Raw genomic sequence first — 19,324 nt, 5'->3', positions numbered from 1 at the left:
AGTCATGGCAAACAAAAGCGCCAGTATTTTGACAGGGTTTCATTACTTTTGATAACGGTAACTTATTTTATTACAATGCCTGGTTTTTTTATAATGATAACTAGCGGAAATGAAGTTTAAAAAAGTTAATTTAAATATCAATACAATTAGACAAAATACACTAGAGTTTACGGTGTTTCTAACGTAACTGATAATGATACCTAGCGCAAAAACATAGTTTTTCAGTAATGGTAGTCGAACACCCACTAACTCCAATACCATGGATTTCCAACCGGAATAATTATCAAAAGGGTAATTGTTTACAACACCACACTCCATTTACTCCAAAATAATGCAATCCTGCAGGTCTCATCTTCTTGTGCAGTAATTAGGTAGTTATTTAAATTCTGGGAAAGCAATAATTAGCAAGATATGTTGAGGAAGGTGGAAGTGGTTATAAAAAGAAAATAGCTCGGTTTCCTCACTAAACAACTTGGAACTGATACCGTCAACATAGTCAACCAAACAGAATTCGTGATGCCAGCGTACATTTGATATACTGAGTCTGTATATTCAAAATATACTTAATTAAAAATGGATTAATTTACTTAAAAGTGTCCATAAAATATGCAATTTACAAATAGTGACACTTTTAAGTAATCACTCAATTTTTGATGAAGTATATTTTGAATATAAAGTATATCAAATGTACGCTGGCAATACAAACTTCTGTTTATGTACGCTGGCATCACGAATCCTGTTTCGTTGACATGTCAGTTCCAAGTCGTTTGGCGAGGAAACCGAGTTTTCTTTTTATAACCCCTTCCACCTTCCTCAACATATCTTGCTAATTATTGCTTTCCCAGAATTTAAATAACCACCTAATTAATGTGCAAGAAGATGAAAACTGCAAGATTGCATTATTTTGGAGTAAATGGAGAGCGTGGTGTTGTAAACTATTACCATTAAAAGCACTCAAAACACCACAAAATACAATACCAACCAATCTTATTTCCTAGAAAAAATATTTATTGCACCATTCTATAAATTTATCAACCTCCCTACCTAACCTGATCAAGAACCCTGTATATATTTTCTTCTCGATGTAGATGAAAGAATGCAGAAATCAGTTTATCACCAATGGTGTATGCAGCCATTTAGAAAATTTTCCCTGTAAACCTCATATTTTGCACTGTTTAGGCTACCTTATGTGTTAAGTTTTGTCTTGACATTTGTTCCTACCCTAATACCCCTCTTCACTGTAGTATCCTCTTACATTACAGATATGTTTAAATATTGTGGCTATACCAAATATTATGATAAAAACGTAGGCATACTTTAGGATTATACACAAAGCTGCCAGAATAACAGATATAGCAGGCCACTTTGTGTCTGGCAAGCAATCAATTCGGCAAAAAACTACATCATCATTTACAAACTAGCTACAGATTAGAATAAACCAGCCTTGACAGCTGGCAATACACTGACAATTTTTGCATTGCACCTGACACAGCTCTACTACAGCTTCAGGGTTAGAGACCAGACTTAGGACCCCAAAGTACTTACTTCTTTAAATGCAAAGGGCAATCCAAGCATTCCGGCACCAATAAAGGACACAAATATATTAGCAACAATCTTTGTAGGGCTCGTGATGCCCATTCCTGGTCGATTGACACCCATAACAACAACAACAACAACGGTAATGATACGGCCACGAAATATAGTTCATTTATCACATCACTGTCACTTCACTGTCTAACAGGTGAGCTTAGGCCTTAGCTGACTGACGAAGGTGCTAATCTTCAGGGGTGCCAACTACGGTTTATCTTTAAAACGTCACTCGTATGGCGATAAATCCTTAATTCATAGAAAAAATATAAGAATAGTAATACAATGATATAATAAATTATAACACAGTAATATGTTTAACTTAAAGTGAAAAGGTAGATATGAAGAATTTTATCCAAAATATTACAATCCAACATTTCTACGTAAGCAAAACATAATGAATTTTCTTCTGTATCACATTATCATGTTTTACTACTATGGTTATTTGAGGTAATTTAATATAGATATACATATTTCCTTTGTGTTTTTATTAGTCTTGAAAAGACAAAATCTTTTATCTACCAAATATATAAGTTGTAGATAACAGGAACAAATGATATACGGCAAGCGCGTGAATGACACATGAATGTAAACAAATGTGTCTTAGACTCTGTTACCGGTATAATTGAAAATCAAATTCTTTCAGTTAGAGCAGGTAATGTATTTGCTATTGAAAAAGTGCTACGAATTACGCGAGGAAAATTTTGTTTAATAATCTTTCAGTATAGGGTAGCATATGCTACTTTGGATAAGACTATCATCTTACTACCACAAATATACAAGTGACAAAGTCCAATCTTAATATGCTTTGCTTTAAGGGCTGTTTTGCAGTCCTGTCACACAGGGAAACCCTACCCACTACAGGATGTGTTTTACGTATAAATTATTGGGTATTTAGAGCATCACACTGTTCCATATTAATTATAAAATAAACATTATCGTAGTACTTAGAAAAATATTGTCTCCAGTTTCTTCATGAAAGCCTTAAGGGTAAAGTTTTACTGTATTACAGATTCTGATTTCGACTTAATATCATCAGCGTTTCAGGTGTCCAGTAGCAGCTTGTTATATAGTCTTGGGGGGCCTGTGACCCCATATTTGGAGGCTCTATTACCTGCATACATATTTGCTCCAATTATATAGGTTGAATTGGGACCCAAGACAAGGCAAAGTTTTATACTCCCACTGATATCAAAAGGGCTGGTATCTGGACTATAATAGACATTAGAAGTAATGGTTTTGTTGGAAAAAATTTTCAAACTTTAGCTAATATTTTCACTGCTTATCTTCTGTGTTAAATTAAGTCATAAACAACTCGAATCTTTGATTCCTCATCAAACCTAACCTTATGGAGGATTCTTTGTTAATTACTGCCCTGGTAGTAAGTTGGCCGGGGTACCAGCCACCCATTGAAACACTACCGCTGGAGATTTGTTGGGTCCTTTGATTAGCCAGACAGTACTACACTGGATTCCTCTCTCTCTTTATGGCTCATTTTGTCTTTGCCTACACATATATTGAATAATCTGGCCTATTTTTCCACATTTTCCTCTGTCCTCACACACTGGACAACACTGATAATACCAAGCAGTTCTTTGCACAAGGGCTTAACTACTGCAATTTAATTATTCAGTGGCGACTTTTCTCTTTGTAAGGATAGAAGATAATCTTTAGCTATGGTATTCAGCTCTTCTAGGAGAGGGACACTCCAAAATCAAACCATTGTTCTCTAATCTTGGGTAGTGCCATAGCTTCTGTACCATGGCCTTCCACTGTCTTGGATTAGAGTTCTCTTGCTTGAGGTTACACTTAGGCACGCTGTTCTATCTTGTTTCTCTTCCTCTTGTTTGTTTTGAAGTTTTCATAGTTTATATAAAAAAGATCTAATTTAATGTTACTCTTTTCATAATATTTCATTTTGATTGTATATTACTTCTCTTGTAGTTTGTTTATTTCCTTATTTCCTTTCCTCACTGGGCTATTTTTCCCTGTTGGAGCCCGCAGGCTTATAGCGTCTTTCTTTTCAAACTATGGTTATAAGTTGGCTTGTAATAATAATAATAATAATGATATTGGCGCCTGTAAACATCGAAATGTGATATTCCTTCCTACTGTAGTAGAAAATCGAAATAGCTTTACATGGTGTATGAGAGAAACTGTATCTAAGAATCCTCATCAATTGCAATGAGTCTGGTTAGGCTGTGGCCCCAACCCACCATGTTATAATCCAGAGCTAGGTGGTTTTACTATTTGTTCCTACAATAGTACAACCATCAAACTTTATAAGTAGTGTGACTTTAGTAACGCTGGAAAGGTCATGAAAATTTAACAAGGTAATTATAACTAACGACAGCTGGAACGTTCAGTTAGCTAAACACTTTTGACTTGATTGCAAGAAGTAAACACAACCTGTAGCTGCCTTTCAAGTTTTGGCCATTTTAATTTTTACTTTTTCTTTTTACATTAATAGACGTGTTCGGGTAAACCACAATAAATTATATGAAAACTACAAGAATATGAAGTTGTTTTCTGGATAAGTTGCAAATGTGTTAAGGTTTATGTGCAAATCTGCTATTAATCCTATCCTTGTGCCTTTTACAGTAGAGGCATGGTTTCATCGTCGTTATACCTCTACTGTGTGGCTGTACGTTGACAATGATGACTTGAACCTAAGGAGGTTTTCCTTGAACATTGCTGGTGCTCTGTTATCAGGAGAGGGTTTTTTTTTTTCTGCCACCAGGACTTCTGAGGCTGCCCCTTGGGTGTCGTCTCAACTCCAGCTTCTTCTGTTGAGGTGCTGAAAGATATGGCACCTAATTATGTTGTTTCCCAAGTGGCCTCTTCCTCCATGGGATCATCATCGTTGGTTTCCAAGACCTCGACCCCGAAGAAGGCAGCCAAGAAGTGTGCACTTCTCCTTCTCTTCTATTTCCTTATCTTTCTTTGCTTTGGCTTCATTAGATATTTCAGACATTAGTATGGTACTTCTAAGAAGATGTTATTGAAAAATTCCAGCAAGTCTGATCGACAGGAGTTGCGTAATACTCTATCTGATCTCTCCCCGCATACATGTGAGAGATGGTGCTGTATCTAGAACCAGCCTGAACTGTTTCCGAGCCAAGAACACACACTTTTAGTCAGCATGAAAGGCTCAGTTCTTCTCCCCTTTCTTTGGACACTCGACTAATCTTTCTTCTTGCGCGGAAGAAAGAGGTGGTGCAGTACCGAGAACTGACCTAGGATGAGTAGATGTCTTGGTACACGATACAATATCTTACTCTCCAGGTATCTGTGCTTGGTATCATACATGCTGAAGCAAGCATGAGGTGCATTTATCTGGATAAAGGACATCACTTCCCATGAACAATTGAGGTACATTTTGGTTTCTCCTCTTAAGGATACTATGATGGTTCGGAAAGGAGAGAAATTGGTTTGTGATCAGGTGAGAGGAGCCAGCGATTGGTCTCCTTACTTATACAAGCAAAAATGCATTGCCTCATGTGAGCATGATTGGGACTGTCATCTTATGTGTCTTCTTGATTAATACCTGTGTGAGGGTCACTGTGAGATCAGCCACCGTATGATCCCTCCTAAAGATAAATCTGGTATGAAATAAACAGGGTTCATATCTGTGTAAGAACAATTCACAAGTAATTTGTATTTTTCAATATTAATCTTACCCGATAATCATGTAGCTGTCAACTCTGTTGCCGACAGAAATCTACGGTCGGGATACGCCAGCGATCGCTATACAGGTGGGGGTGTACACAACAGCGCCATCTGTGGTCAGGTACTCCAGTACTTCTTGTCAACACCACCTCAATTTTTCCTCTGTCGTGCCTCCGGCTAGACCTACATGGATACGCTGTTGATTCTGGAGTTATTGTTCACGATTTGGTGATGTATTTGCTCTAGAGTTTAGCCTTCGCTATTCAGGAAGCTTTATCATTAGCTTAGCAAGTTTTTTGGAATTAACAGTCTCAGCTTGCGGTTTTGATGCAGGAGTTTCGGGCAGAGAAGGTTAGCACACCTCCTCCTGCGAGCGCTCCTCCACCTCTGCGCAGTCCACCCTGCCAGACGTATGATGTCGAGGCTCCTCCTGCCTCCATGCGTGAGCTGCCGCATTGGGAGTTGCCAGGTACCAGCGCTATGCAGCAACCTCCACTTTCCTTGAGGCAGGTGCCTCTTGCTATGCGGCAACCTCCTCAACCCTTGAGGCAGGAGCCTCATGCTTTGCAGCAACCTCCTCTACCCATGAGGCAGGAGCCTCATGCGTTGCGGCAACCTCCTCCATCCTTGAGGCAGCAGCCTCATGTGTTGCGGCAACCTCCACCATCCTTGAGGCAACAGCCTCATGCTATGCGGCAACCGCCTCAACTCTTGAGGCAAGAGCCTCTCTCTGCGCAGCTACCTCCTCAACCCTTGAGGCAGACGCAACTCTTGAGGCAGGAACATCATGCTATGAGGAGCCTCATGCTATGCGGCATCCTCCTAAACCCATGAGGCAGGAGCCTCATGCTATGCGGCATCCTCCTCAACCCATGAGGCAGGGACCTCATGCTATGAGGAGCCTCATGCTATGCGGCATCCTCCTCAACCCATGAGGCAGGCGCCTCATGCTATGCGGCAACCTCCTCTCCCCATGAGGCAGGAGCCTCATGCTATGCGGCATCCTCCTCAACCCATGAGGCAGGAGCCTCATGCTATGCGGCATCCTCCTCAACCCATGAGGCAGGAGCCTCATGCTATGAGGAGCCTCATGCTATGCGGCACCCTCCTCAAACCATGAGGCAGGAGCCTCATGCTATGCGGCAACCGCCTCAACCCATGAGGCAGGAGCCTCATACTATGCGGCATCCTCCTCAACGCATGCGGCATGAGCCTCATCCCTTGCAGCATGAGCCTCATCCCATGCAGCATGAGCCTCATCCCATGCAGCATAAGCCGCACGCCATGCAACATGCTCTGCTTACCTTACAGCATGCTCTACATACAGCATGCTCTGCATACAGCATGCTCTGCATACCTTACCGCATGCTCCTCAGTCACACATCTTTGGTTGTTGCCAACTCACAAGACTGTCAAGCAGTTTCATAACGTTGCCTTCTGGTCTGCTGCTTTTGCACCAGTGAAACCCTCACTGAGAGAACTTAGCTTTTTTCAATATTAATCTTACCCGATAATCATGTAGCTGTCAACTCTGTTGCCGACAGAAATCTACGGTCGGGATACGCCAGCGATCGCTATACAGGTGGGGGTGAACACCACAGCGCCATCTGTGGTCAGGTACTCCAGTACTTCTTGTCAACACCACCTCAATTTTTCCTCTGTCGTGCCTCCGGCTAGACCTACATGGATACGCTGTTGATTCTGGAGTTATTGCTCACGATTTGGTGATGTATTTGCTCTAGAGTTTAGCCTTCGCTATTCAGGAAGCTTTATCATTAGCTTAGCAAGTTTTTGGAATTAATTTGATTTAATTTTTGATTTAATTTTGGTGACGAAGAGAGTATGAACTCTCTTTCACTTTTAATGGCCGACCCTTCCCTTAGACGGAAGTGTTGGTGTCGAAGAGAGTATAGACTCTCTTTCTTAATTTTGCTTAACAAAAGTTATAGATTTATTTTATATCTCTCCGCCTTTTATAGGCCTCTTCGATTAACTTCCTTTTATTATAAACTTATTAAAATTAATTTTTATATTTGTTTATATTCGACCTTTCCTAATAGTAGGCGGTCTTTTCTTGGAACCGAAGTTAATTAACATTGAGCCCGTCATTTCGTTTTTACCTGTTAACATATTATGCTATTTTAATGTTTTTGAAAGAATTTCTTTGATAGTCTCGTACTGTTTTCAAAGTTGAACTAACGTTTTGTTTTCTCTGCAGTTGTTGACGTTCAGAACGTTCAACTTGCGCTCTATCGTTACGATAGAGAGAGAGTATTCACGGTGTCACGTTGCAGTAAGAGTAGGACGATTCTATCGTTTTGTTCATTCTTTCTTAGCTTAAATGATTTTAATTCTAATAAAGGAACTTTTTATTTGGGAAATCTTTCAGTTTTTTTCCTTTAACAATAATATGTTTTAACGATATATATAATTGGGCTCATCTCTCAGGTTCTAAGTCAAGAGAGAGAGAGAGAGAGATAGAGACGGAGGGAGAGAGAGGAGGATAAACGTTTCGTTCAAGCGGGTAACGTTGTTATCGTTTTTGCTCTTCTCCCTAGTCTCTTTAGGGGAAGAAGGTAAACGTTTCTAGAGTTTTATTCTTGTTCTCAGGCTTTATGCGGTGAGAGATTTTAAACGTAGTTTATTTGATCTAGTGTTTAGTCTCTTTTCCAGCCACTGAATTATTTATCTTTCATTATGTTTTTCTGTTACATTGTAATACTGTTTTCGCAATTACTAACTTTTAATGAAGGATAGAATTGCGTGTTTCAGGTACAAACCACTTAAAGTTTCGAGTTCAGTGAAATAAGTGCAAACAGAAAATCAAAAGTGATAAAGTGATAAGCGCAAAGTGTTACAGTGTTGCGTTCGAGGGTTCGTCTGTTCGTGCCAGTTGTTCGCCTAGTCTGGGACCTCTTACAAGCTCCCAAGCAGGGGAGAAGTAACGTCGAAGGACTTATGGGTTCATCAGGCCTTGATCGACGAACAGACGTTTCCCTCCGTGGTTTCGGGTGTAACCAACTCATGTAGCCGACGTGATCACCCCACCCACACAAAGACGAGAGAGCCCTTTTATTCCTCGTCTGCGGAAGAGGTTTCTCGCAGAAACCATGGACCAAATCTTGCAGCTTTTAAGTGCAAGTCGGTCCCTTCCGCGCAAGTCCAACTCCTAGGTGGTGCCATTAGCACTGGGTCAGTTCGGTCTTGCTGCAGTACGACAACTGCACACCTCCCAGAGAGGCAAGGTGGTATCACAACAGGCAGTAACTCCGTCTGTTGCCGCACCAGCCGTTTTAGACCCTCAGTCTCAACGGACAGTAGCTCCGTTTGTTGTTGTCTTTCTTAAACTCTAGTGGTCTATGCTGCAGACAATGCAGTCTCAGCTTGCGGTGTTGATGCAGGAGTTTCAGGCAGAGAAGGTTAGCACACCTCCTCCTGCGAGCGCTCCTCCACCTCTGCGCAGTCCACCCTGCCAGACGTATGATGTTGAGGCTCCTCCTGCCTCCATGCGTGAGCTGCCGCATTGGGAGTTGCCAGGTACCAGCGCTATGCAGCAACCTCCACTTTCCTTGAGGCAGGAGCCTCATGCTATGCGGCAACCGCCTCAACTCTTGAGGCAAGAGCCTCAACTCTTGAGGCAAGAACCTCAACTCTTGAGGCAAGAGCCTCAACTCTTGAGGCAAGAACCTCAACTCTTGAGGCAAGAGCCTCAACTCTTGAGGCAAGAACCTCAACTCTTGAGGCAAGAGCCTCAACTCTTGAGGCAAGAACCTCAACTCTTGAGGCAAGAACCTCAACTCTTGAGGCAAGAACCTCAACTCTTGAGGCAAGAGCCTCAACTCTTGAGGCAAGAGCCTCAACTCTTGAGGCAAGAACCTCAACTCTTGAGGCAAGAACCTCAACTCTTGAGGCAAGAGCCTCAACTCTTGAGGCAAGAACCTCAACTCTTGAGGCAAGAACCTCAACTCTTGAGGCAAGAACCTCAACTCTTGAGGCAAGAGCCTCAACTCTTGAGGCAAGAGCCTCTCTCTGCGCAGCCACCTCCTCAACCCTTGAGGCAGACGCAACTCTTGAGGCAGGAACCTCATGCTATGAGGCAGCCGCCTCAACGCATGCAGCAACCGCATTCTTCACAGCATGAGCCTCTCTCTGCGCAGCTACCTCCTCAACCCTTGAGGCAGACGCAACTCTTGAGGCAGGAACCTCACAGGAGCCTCATGCTATGCGGCATCCTCCTCAAACCATGAGGCAGGAGCCTCATGCTATGCGGCATCCTCCTCAACCCATGAGGCAGGAGCCTCATGCTATGCGGCAACCTCCTCTACCCATGAGGCAGCCTCATGCTATGCGGCATCCTCCTCAACCCATGAGGCAGGAGCCTCATGCTATGCGGCATCCTCCTCAACCCATGAGGCAGGAGTCTCATGCTATGAGGAGCCTCATGCTATGCGGCATCCTCCTCAAACCATGAGGCAGGAGCCTCATGCTATGCGGCAACCGCCTCAACCCATGAGGCAGGAGCCTCATACTATGCGGCATCCTCCTCAACGCATGCGGCATGAGCCTCATCCCTTGCAGCATGAGCCTCATCCCATGCAGCATGAGCCTCATACCATGCAGCATGAGCCTCATCCCATGCAGCATGAGCCTCATCCCATGCAGCATAAGCCGCACGCCATGCAACATGCTCTGCTTACCTTACAGCATGCTCTACATACAGCATGCTCTGCATACAGCATGCTCTGCATACCTTACCGCATGCTCCTCAGTCACACATCTTTGGTTGTTGCCAACTCTCTAGACTGTCAAGCAGTTTCATAACGTTGCCTTCTAGTCTGCTGCTTTTGCACCAGTGAAACCCTCACTGAGAGAACTTAGCTTTTCTCGGATATGGTTCCTGTAGATGAGAAAGTGCTATTCTCCCTCCTTCTGATATTCCCTTGAGGACTCTGTCATTTGGTGAGGAGCCTTTAGCTGCTTAGCCTCCTATGGACTTTTATTTAAGCATAACATGCTTCCAGGGAGGGTAATGGTTCCACTTCAGTCGCTAACCCCGTCTGTTACCACACCTGCTCCCATAGACCTTGAGCTTTGTTGCAAGACATGCAGTCCAAGCTTAGTCCTTGTTAGAGGATTTTTTGTTTACGGAGTCAGTGTGTCACTGGGAAGACGTTCAACAACCAGCAGAAGTGACTTGTTGTGACGCAGTGCGGCAACCTCAGCAACCCGATAAGGAGTTGTCTGTACGACCCAGACAGTCTAGACAGCTTCGGGTTGTCGCTGTACTTCCTCGCTTCTCCATGGTTGACAGTTCACAGACTGTGCAGCAGTACCATGATCTTGTGTCCGGCTCCGTCAGACGACTAGCTTTTAAGAGCTCCCACAAGTCGTCGCTGTCTGGAGATTCTCAGATGGACTATGGATCTGACCAAGGAACTGGGCCTCCTGGTCAATTTTGAGGAGTCCCAGCTCGTCCCATCCCAGACCATTGTCTACCTGGGTATGGATCTTCAGAGTCGAGCTTTTCGGGCTTTTCCGTCGGCCCCAAGGATCTACTAAGCCCTAGATTGCATCCAGAGCATGCTGAGAAGGAACCGATGCTCAGTCAGGTAGTGGATGAGTCTAACAGGGACACTTTCATCGCTGGCCCTGTTCATCGAGTTAGGGAGACACCACCTCCGCCCCCTTCAGTATCATCTAGCAGCTCACTGGAGAAAGGACATGACGCTAGAGACGATCTCAGTTCCTGTTTCCGAAGAGAGGAGGTCTACTCTCACGTGGTGAAAGAACAGCTTTCTTCTCAAGGAAGTCTACCTTTGGCTGTTCAGAAACCCGACCGCCGTCTCTTCTCTGACGCATCAGACACGGGCTGGGGTGCGACTTTGGACGGACAGGAATGCTCGGGAACATGGAATCAGGAGCTAAGGACACTTCACATCTATTGCAAGGAGCTGTTGGCGGTTCATCTGGCCTTGATAAACTTCAAGTCCCTCCAGCTTAACAAGGTGGTGGAGGTGGACTCTGACAACACCACAGCCTTGGCTTACATCTCCAAGCAGGGAGGGACTCATTCGTGGAAGTTGTTCTAGATCGCAAGGGACCTCCTCATCTGGTTAAAAGATCGAAAGCTCACGCTGGTAACGAGGTTCATTCAGGGCGATATGAATGTCATGGCAGATCGCCTTAGCCGGAAGGGTCAGGTCATCCCCACAGAGTGGACCCTTCACAAGAATGTTTGCAGCAGACTTTGGGCCCTGTGGGGTCAGCCAACCATAGATCTGTTCGCTACCTCGATAACCTAGAGACTCCTGTTGTATTGTTCTCCGATTCCAGACCCAGCAGCAGTTCACGTGGATGCTTTTCTGCTGGATTGGTCCCATCTCGACCTGTATGCATTCCCGCCGTTCAAGATTGTCAACAGGGTACTTCAGAAGTTCGCCTCTCGCAAAGGGACACGGCTGACGTTGGTTGGCTCCGCTCTGGCCCGCGAGAGAATGGTTCATAGAGGTACTGCAATGGCTGGTCGACATTCCCAGGACTCTTCCTCTAGGAGTGGACCTTCTACGTCTACCTCACGTAAAGAAGGTACATCCAAACCTCCACGCTCTTCGTCTGACTGCCTTCAGACTTTCGAAAGACTCTCAAGAGCTAGGGGCTTTTCGAAGGAGGCAGCCAGAGCTATTGCCAGAGCAAGGAGGACATCCACTCTCAGAGTCTATCAGTCTAAAGGGGAAGTCTTCCGAAGCTGGTACAAGGCCAATGCAGTTTCCTCATCCAGTACCACTGTAACCCAGATTGCTGACTTCCTGTTACATCTAAGGAACGTAAGATCCCTTTTAGCTCCTACGATTAAGGGTTACAGAAGTATGTTGGCAGCGGTTTTCCGCCACAGAGGCTTGGATCTTTCCACCAACAAAGATCTACAGGACCTCCTTAGGTCTTTTGAGACCTCAAAGGAACGTCGGTTGTCCACTCCAGGCTGGAATCTAGACGTGGTCCTAAGGTTCCTTATGTCATCAAGATTTGAACCTCTCCAATCAGCCTCTTTTAAGGACCTCACATTAAAAACTCTTTTCCTCGTGTGCTTGACAACAGCTAAAAGAGTAAGTGAGATCCACGCCTTCAGCAGGAACATAGTTTTCACATCTGAAACGGCTACATGTTCCTTGCAGCTCGGTTTTTTGCTAAATCGAGCTTCCTTCACGTCCTTGGCCTAAGTCGTTCGAGATCCCAAGCCTATCCAACTTGGTGGGGGACGAACTGGAGAGAGTACTTTGCCCAGTTAGAGCTCTTAGGTACTATATAAAAAGGTCATAACCTTTACGAGGACAATCAGAAGCCTTATGGTGTGCTATCAAGAAGCCTTCTCTTCCAAGGTCTAAGAACTCAGTTTCTTACCTATTCAGGCTCCTGATTAGGGAAGCACATTCTCATCTGAAGGAAGAAGACCTTGCTTTGCTGAAGGTAAGGACACATGAAGTGAGAGCTGTGGCTACTTCAGTGGCCCTCAAACAGAACCGTTCTCTGCAGAGTGTTATGGATGCAACCTATTGGAGAAGCAAGTCAGTGTTCGCATCATTCTATCTCAAAGATGTCCAGTCTCTTTACGAGAACTGCTACACCCTGGGACCATTCGTAGCAACGAATGCAGTAGTAGGCGGGGGCTCAGCCACTACATTCCCATAATCCCATAACCTTTTTAACCTTTCTCTTGAATACTTTTTATGGGTTGTACGGTCGGCTAAGAAGCCTTCCACATCCTTGTTGATTTGGCGGGTGGTCAATTCTTTCTTGAGAAGCGCCGAGGTTAAAGGTTGTGATGAGGTCCTTTAGTATGGGTTGCAGCCCTTTATACTTCAGCACCTAAGAGTCGTTCAGCATCCTAAGAGGACCGCTACGCTCAGTAAGGAAGACGTACTTAATAAAGGCAGAGTAATGGTTCAAGTCGTCTTCCTTACCAGGTACTTATTTATTTTATGTTATTTTTGAATAACTAATAAAATAAAATACGGGATACTTAGCTTCTTTGTTAACATGTATGCTGGTCTCCACCCACCACCCTGGGTGTGAATCAGCTACATGATTATCGGGTAAGATTAATATTGAAAAATGTTATTTTCATCAGTAAAATAAATTTTTGAATATACTTACCCGATAATCATGATTTAATTGACCCACCCTTCCTCCCCATAGAGAACCAGTGGACCGAGGAAAAAATTGAGGTGGTGTTGACAAGAAGTACTGGAGTACCTGACCACAGATGGCGCTGTGGTGTTCACCCCCACCTGTATAGCGATCGCTGGCGTATCCCGACCGTAGATTTCTGTCGGCAACAGAGTTGACAGCTACATGATTATCGGGTAAGTATATTCAAAAATTTATTTTACTAATGAAAATAACATTTCTCGGATATGGTTCCTGTAGATGAGAAAGTGCTATTCTCCCTCCTTCTGATATTCCCTTGAGGACTCTGTCATTTGGAGAGGAGCCTTTAGCTGCTTAGCCTCCTATGGACTTTTATTTAAGCATAACATGCTTCCAGGGAGGGTAATGGTTCCACTTCAGTCGCTAACCCCGTCTGTTACCACACCTGCTCCCATAGACCTTGAGCTTTGTTGCAAGACATGCAGTCCAAGCTTAGTCCTTGTTAGAGGATTTTTTGTTTACGGAGTCAGTGTGTCACTGGGAACAACCTGATAAGGAGTTGTCTGTACGACCCAGACAGTCTAGACAGTTTCGGGTTGTCGCTGTACTTCCTCGCTTCCCCATGGTTGACAGTTCACAGACTGTGCAGCAGTACCATGATCTTGTGTCCGGCTCCGTCAGACGACTGGCTTTTAAGAGCTCCCACAAGTCGTCGCTGTCTGGAGATTCTCAAATGGACTATGGATCTGACCAAGGAACTGGGCCTCCTGGTCAATTTTGAGGAGTCCCAGCTCGTCCCATCCCGGACCATTGTCTACCTGGGTATGGATCTTCAGAGTCGAGCTTTTCGGGCTTTTCCGTCGGCCCCAAGGATCTACCAAGCCCTAGAATGCATCCAGAGCATGCTGAGAAGGAACCGATGCTCAGTCAGGTAGTGGATGAGTCTAACAGGGACACTTTCATCGCTGGCCCTGTTCATCGAGTTAGGGAGACGCCACCTCCGCCCCCTTCAGTATCATCTAGCTGCTCACTGGAGAAAGGACATGACGCTAGAGACGGTCTCAGTTCCTGTTTCCGAAGAGAGGAGGTCTACTCTCACGTGGTGAAAGAACAGCTTTCTTCTCAAGGAAGTCTACCTTTGGCTGTTCAGAAACCCGACCGCCGTCTCTTCTCTGACGCATCAGACACGGGCTGGGGTGCGACTTTGGACGGACAGGAATGCTCGGGAACATGGAATCAGGAGCAAAGGACACTTCACATCAATTGCAAGGAGCTGTTGGCGGTTCATCTGGCCTTGATAAACTTCAAGTCCCTCCAGCTTAACAAGGTGGTGGAGGTGGACTCTGACAACACCACAGCCTTGGCTTACATCTCCAAGCAGGGAGGGACTCATTCGTGGAAGTTGTTCTAGATCGCAAGGGACCTCCTCATCTGGTCAAAAGATCGAAAGCTCACGCTGGTAACGAGGTTCATTCAGGGCGATATGAATGTCATGGCAGATCGCCTCAGCCGGAAGGGTCAGGTCATCCCCACAGAGTGGACCCTTCACAAGAATGTTTGCAGCAGACTTTGGGCCCTGTGGGGTCATCCAACCATAGATCTGTTCGCTACCTCGATAACCTAGAGGCTCCCGTTGTATTGTTCTCCGATTCCAGACCCAGCAGCAGTTCACGTGGATGCTTTTCTGCTGGATTGGTCCCATCTCGACCTGTATGCATTCCCGCTGTTCAAGATTGTCAACAGGGTACTTCAGAAGTTCGCCTCTCGCAAAGGGACACGGCTGACGTTGGTTGGCTCCGCTCTGGCCCGCGAGAGAATGATTCATAGAGGTACTGCAATGGCTGGTCGACATTCCCAGGACTCTTCCTCTAGGAGTGGACCTTCTACGTCTACCTCACGTAAAGAAGGTACACCCAAACCTCCACGCTCTTCGTCTGACTGCCTTCAGACTTTCGAAAGACTCTCAAGAGCTAGGGGCTTTTCGAAGGAGGCAGCCAGAGCGATTGCCAGAGCAAGGAGGACATCCACTCTCAGAGTCTATCAGTCTAAAGGGGAAGTCTTCCGAAGCTGGTACTAGGCCAATGCAGTTTCCTCAACCAGTACCACTGTAACCCAGATTGCTGACTTCCTGTTACATCTAAGGAACGTAAGATCCCTTTCAGCTCCTACGATCAAGGGTTACAGAAGTATGTTGGCAGCGGTTTTCCGCCACAGAGGCTTGGATCTTTCCACCAACAAAGATCTACAGGACCTCCTTAGGTCTTTTGAGACCTCAAAGGAACGTCGGTTGTCCACTCCAGGCTGGAATCTAGACGTGGTCCTAAGGTTCCTTATGTCATCAAGATTTGAACCTCTCCAATCAGCCTCTTTTAAGGACCTCACATTAAAAACTCTTTTCCTCGTGTGCTTGACAACAGCTAAAAGAGTAAGTGAGATCCATGCCTTCAGCAGGAACATAGTTTTCACATCTGAAACGGCTACATGTTCCTTGCAGCTCGGTTTTTTGCTAAAACAAGCTTCCTTCACGTCCGTGGCCTAAGTCGTTCGAGATCCCAAGCCTGTCCAACTTGGTGGGGAACGAACTGGAGAGAGTACTTTGCCCAGTTAGAGCTCTTAGGTACTATCTAAAAAGGTCATAACCTTTACGAGGACAATCAGAAGCCTTATGGTGTGCTATCAAGAAGCCTTCTCTTCCAAGGTCTAAGAACTCAGTTTCTTACTAATTCAGGCTCCTGATTAGGGAAGCACATTCTCATCTGAAGGAAGAAGACCTTGCTTTGCTGAAGGTAAGGACACATGAAGTGAGAGCTGTGGCTACTTCAGTGGCCTTCAAACAGAACCGTTCTCTGCAGAGTGTTATGGATGCAACCTATTGGAGAAGCAAGTCAGTGTTCGCATCATTCTATCTCAAAGATGTCCAGTCTCTTTACGAGAACTGCTACACCCTGGGACCATTCGTAGCAACGAATGCAGTAGTAGGCGGGGGCTCAGCCACTACATTCCCATAATCCCATAACCTTTTTAACCTTTCTCTTGAATACTTGTTATGGGTTGTACGGTCGGCTAAGAAGCCTTCCACATCCTTGTTGATTTGGCGGGTGGTCAATTCTTTCTTGAGAAGCGCCGAGGTTAAAGGTTGTGATGAGGTCCTTTAGTATGGGTTGCAGCCCTTTATACTTCAGCACCTAAGAGTCGTTCAGCCTCCTAAGAGGACCGCTACGCTCAGTAAGGAAGACGTACTTAATAAAGGCAGAGTAATGGTTCAAGTCGTCTTCCTTACCAGGTACTTATTTATTTTATGTTATTTTTAAATAACTAATAAAATAAAATACGGGATACTTAGCTTCTTTGTTAACATGTATGCTGGTCTCCACCCACCACCCTGGGTGTGAATCAGCTACATGATTATCGGGTAAGATTAATATTGAAAAATGTTATTTTCATTAGTAAAATAAATTTTTGAATATACTTACCCGATAATCATGATTTAATTGACCCACCCTTCCTCCCCATAGAGAACCAGTGGACCGAGGAAAAAATTGAGGTGGTGTTGACAAGAAGTACTGGAGTACCTGACCACAGATGGCGCTGTTGTGTACACCCCCACCTGTATAGCGATCGCTGGCGTATCCCGACCGTAGATTTCTGTCGGCAACAGAGTTGACAGCTACATGATTATCGGGTAAGTATATTCAAAAATTTATTTTACTAATGAAAATAACATTTTTCTAACTATGCTACCTGAGTACTATAAAATATACTTTCGGATTCAACCACCCCACAAGTCCCAGGCTGAAGGTCAAACTAAGGGCTCGGTGGCCTGTCAAATTATTATTGTTATTATTATTATTACTAGCTAAGCTACAACCCTAGTTGTAAAAGCAGGATGATATAAGTTGAAGGGTTCCAGCAGGGAAAATAGCCCCATGAGGAAAGGAATTAAGGAAACAGATGGAATAGTGTGAGTGAGTGTTCCCTCAAGCAAGAGAACTCTAATCCAAGACAGGTAAAACTATGGTACAAAGGCTATGGCATTACCCAAAACTAGAGAACAATGGTTGATTTTGGAGTATCCTTTTAGAAGAGCTGCTTACCATAGCTAGAGAGTCTCTTCTACCCTAACCAAGGGGAAAGTAGTCACTAAACAATTACATTGCAGTAGTTAATCCCTAAAGTGAAGAAGAATTTTTTGGTTATGTCAGTGTTGTCAGATGTAAAGAAAGTGGTGTATATGTAAAGAATAGACCATACTATTGTGTGGGCAAAGGAAAAATTAGCTGTAATCAAAGAGGGATCCAATACAGTACAATCTGGCCAGTCAAAGTACCCAATAAATCTCAAACATTAGTATCTTGATGGGTGGCTGGTGCCTTGGCCAACCTACTACCGGGAAAGCCTTCCATACCAACCAGCAGTAACTACCGCTTCCTTGTTGAAGTTTTAACTACTGTATCCAGCTTTGCTAAAATCATAGTCCTATTAAGGACTTAATTTTATAGTATGATAGTTAGGAAAAATATAAATCAGTTTAAAAATTTGTGATTTTTATAATGTTAAGTGAAGTTGATTTACTCAATACTGTGTTATAACTTATAAGGAGTACCTTCCCCTTAATTCTTACAGTGATTCAGACAACACATCAAGTTATTTAATCTGCAGGTACTGTACTTGAAAGGCTGTAATGGGCTTGCCTGTAATAAAAAGACGGGAGAAATATTTGTTCCTAAAGATACAAACCCTCGTCCTTTAATAGGAGTACTGTAAGCTTTTTTTCCTACATGTAATACAAGTCGTCGACCTTTCATAGGAGTATGACATCAGTGAAGCTGAGACAGATGTTAGAATATTAACAAGGTAAACATAGTTGGTCGCCAGGAGCCGAGGAAGCCCCTCCCACCTGACAAGTAGAACAACCTCCACTTTGACTTTGGTTCCAGTTGTATACACATGTAATCTGCTGTGTCTCTGCCATGACAGTTTAATAACTTCTTCTTGCTCTTTCCAGGGTGATTGTTAACTGATTTGATGTCCACCCCTAAGCCAGACATTGTGGCTTTACCCAGGTAAGGAAGGCAGCTTCTGTGGCTGTTACATGAGCAAGCCAGAGGTGGACTCCCATTCATTTTGTAGGTTTTGCAAGTTATCCCCTTGCGAGGAGTGTACGGTGTGGCCTACTTTGCACTGGGTGGAGTTTGCAAAGAAGGAGAAGAAGACTAAGATGGATTCATTGGCATCAGAGGGCATGGTCAAACTGATGCTGAAGAAACTCTTTCACTTTTTTTCCTCTCAGGAACAAAGGTGATTGTTTCCCCTTCAGTTTTTTCCAAGGCTGGATCCTCTGGGGAAACCCGCCGTGGGATGGGAGATTGCCCCTGACCTTCCGGGAATGGTTCTGAGAAGGCTGGTGTGTGATCCTTCCCTCGTGGGGACAATACACCATCCCTCTCAATCATCCCCTTGCCGTAACGTCTCTTGATGATCCTTGTAAGAATTAGGATCTGAGTAAGATGTGGCCTTTTAAAGGTTTAAAGGCTGCTCATGAATGGCAGAGGCAAGGAACAGTGACATTACCCTATCAAGCAGGACAATGTCCTAGAGACTGACCATATATACATATGATTAGCACCCAAGTCCATCTCCACCCAAGCTAGGACCCAGGAGGGCCAGGAAATGGCTGCCGATGACTCAGCAGATAGACCTATAGGCTCTTTCAAACACCCCATCCTTAGCTCACAAGGATGGTGAGGCTAGAGTGACCAAAGGAACTAACAAGTTTGAGCAGGACTCGAAACCCAGTCTGGCAATCACCAGTCAGGGACATTACCATGTAGGTCACTATCTGCTGAGAAGCCTCCGGAGGCACTAGCATCTGCCAGAGCCCAGAAGTCTTCTGTTGCTTTCTCATCCCTGGCTCCCACTACAG

General features: G+C 44.5%; 2 protein-coding genes across 3 annotated transcripts in view; one reads left to right on the top strand and one right to left on the bottom strand.

Annotated features, from left to right (window-relative positions):
* The window catches only part of LOC137631778 (uncharacterized), a 143,650-nt gene extending 141,883 nt beyond the window's left edge, over positions 1-1,767 (bottom strand). Inside the window, exon 1 of the mRNA XM_068363737.1 lies at positions 1,546-1,767. Within this exon, the coding sequence (XP_068219838.1) occupies positions 1,546-1,659 (114 nt within the window). The 5' untranslated portion in view covers positions 1,660-1,767. The remainder of the gene's footprint in view (positions 1-1,545) is intronic.
* A 346-nt stretch (positions 1,768-2,113) lies between these two features.
* The window catches only part of xit (ALG6/ALG8 family glucosyltransferase xit), a 182,008-nt gene continuing 164,797 nt past the window's right edge, over positions 2,114-19,324 (top strand). The window contains exon 1 of one of the 2 annotated variants that reach the window (XM_068363730.1): positions 2,114-2,242. The gene's annotated coding sequence lies outside the window, so the exon portion shown is untranslated. Of the gene's footprint in view, positions 2,243-2,456; positions 2,478-19,324 lie in introns of those variants that run through there. The other variant, XM_068363731.1, reaches the window with a different exon arrangement.

This window comes from Palaemon carinicauda, chromosome 40, assembly GCF_036898095.1.
Source record: "Palaemon carinicauda isolate YSFRI2023 chromosome 40, ASM3689809v2, whole genome shotgun sequence".
Taxonomy (NCBI): Eukaryota; Metazoa; Arthropoda; class Malacostraca; order Decapoda; family Palaemonidae; genus Palaemon; species Palaemon carinicauda.
Note: the sequence above shows the minus strand (reverse complement) of the source record. Positions and strands in the feature narration are given on the sequence as shown.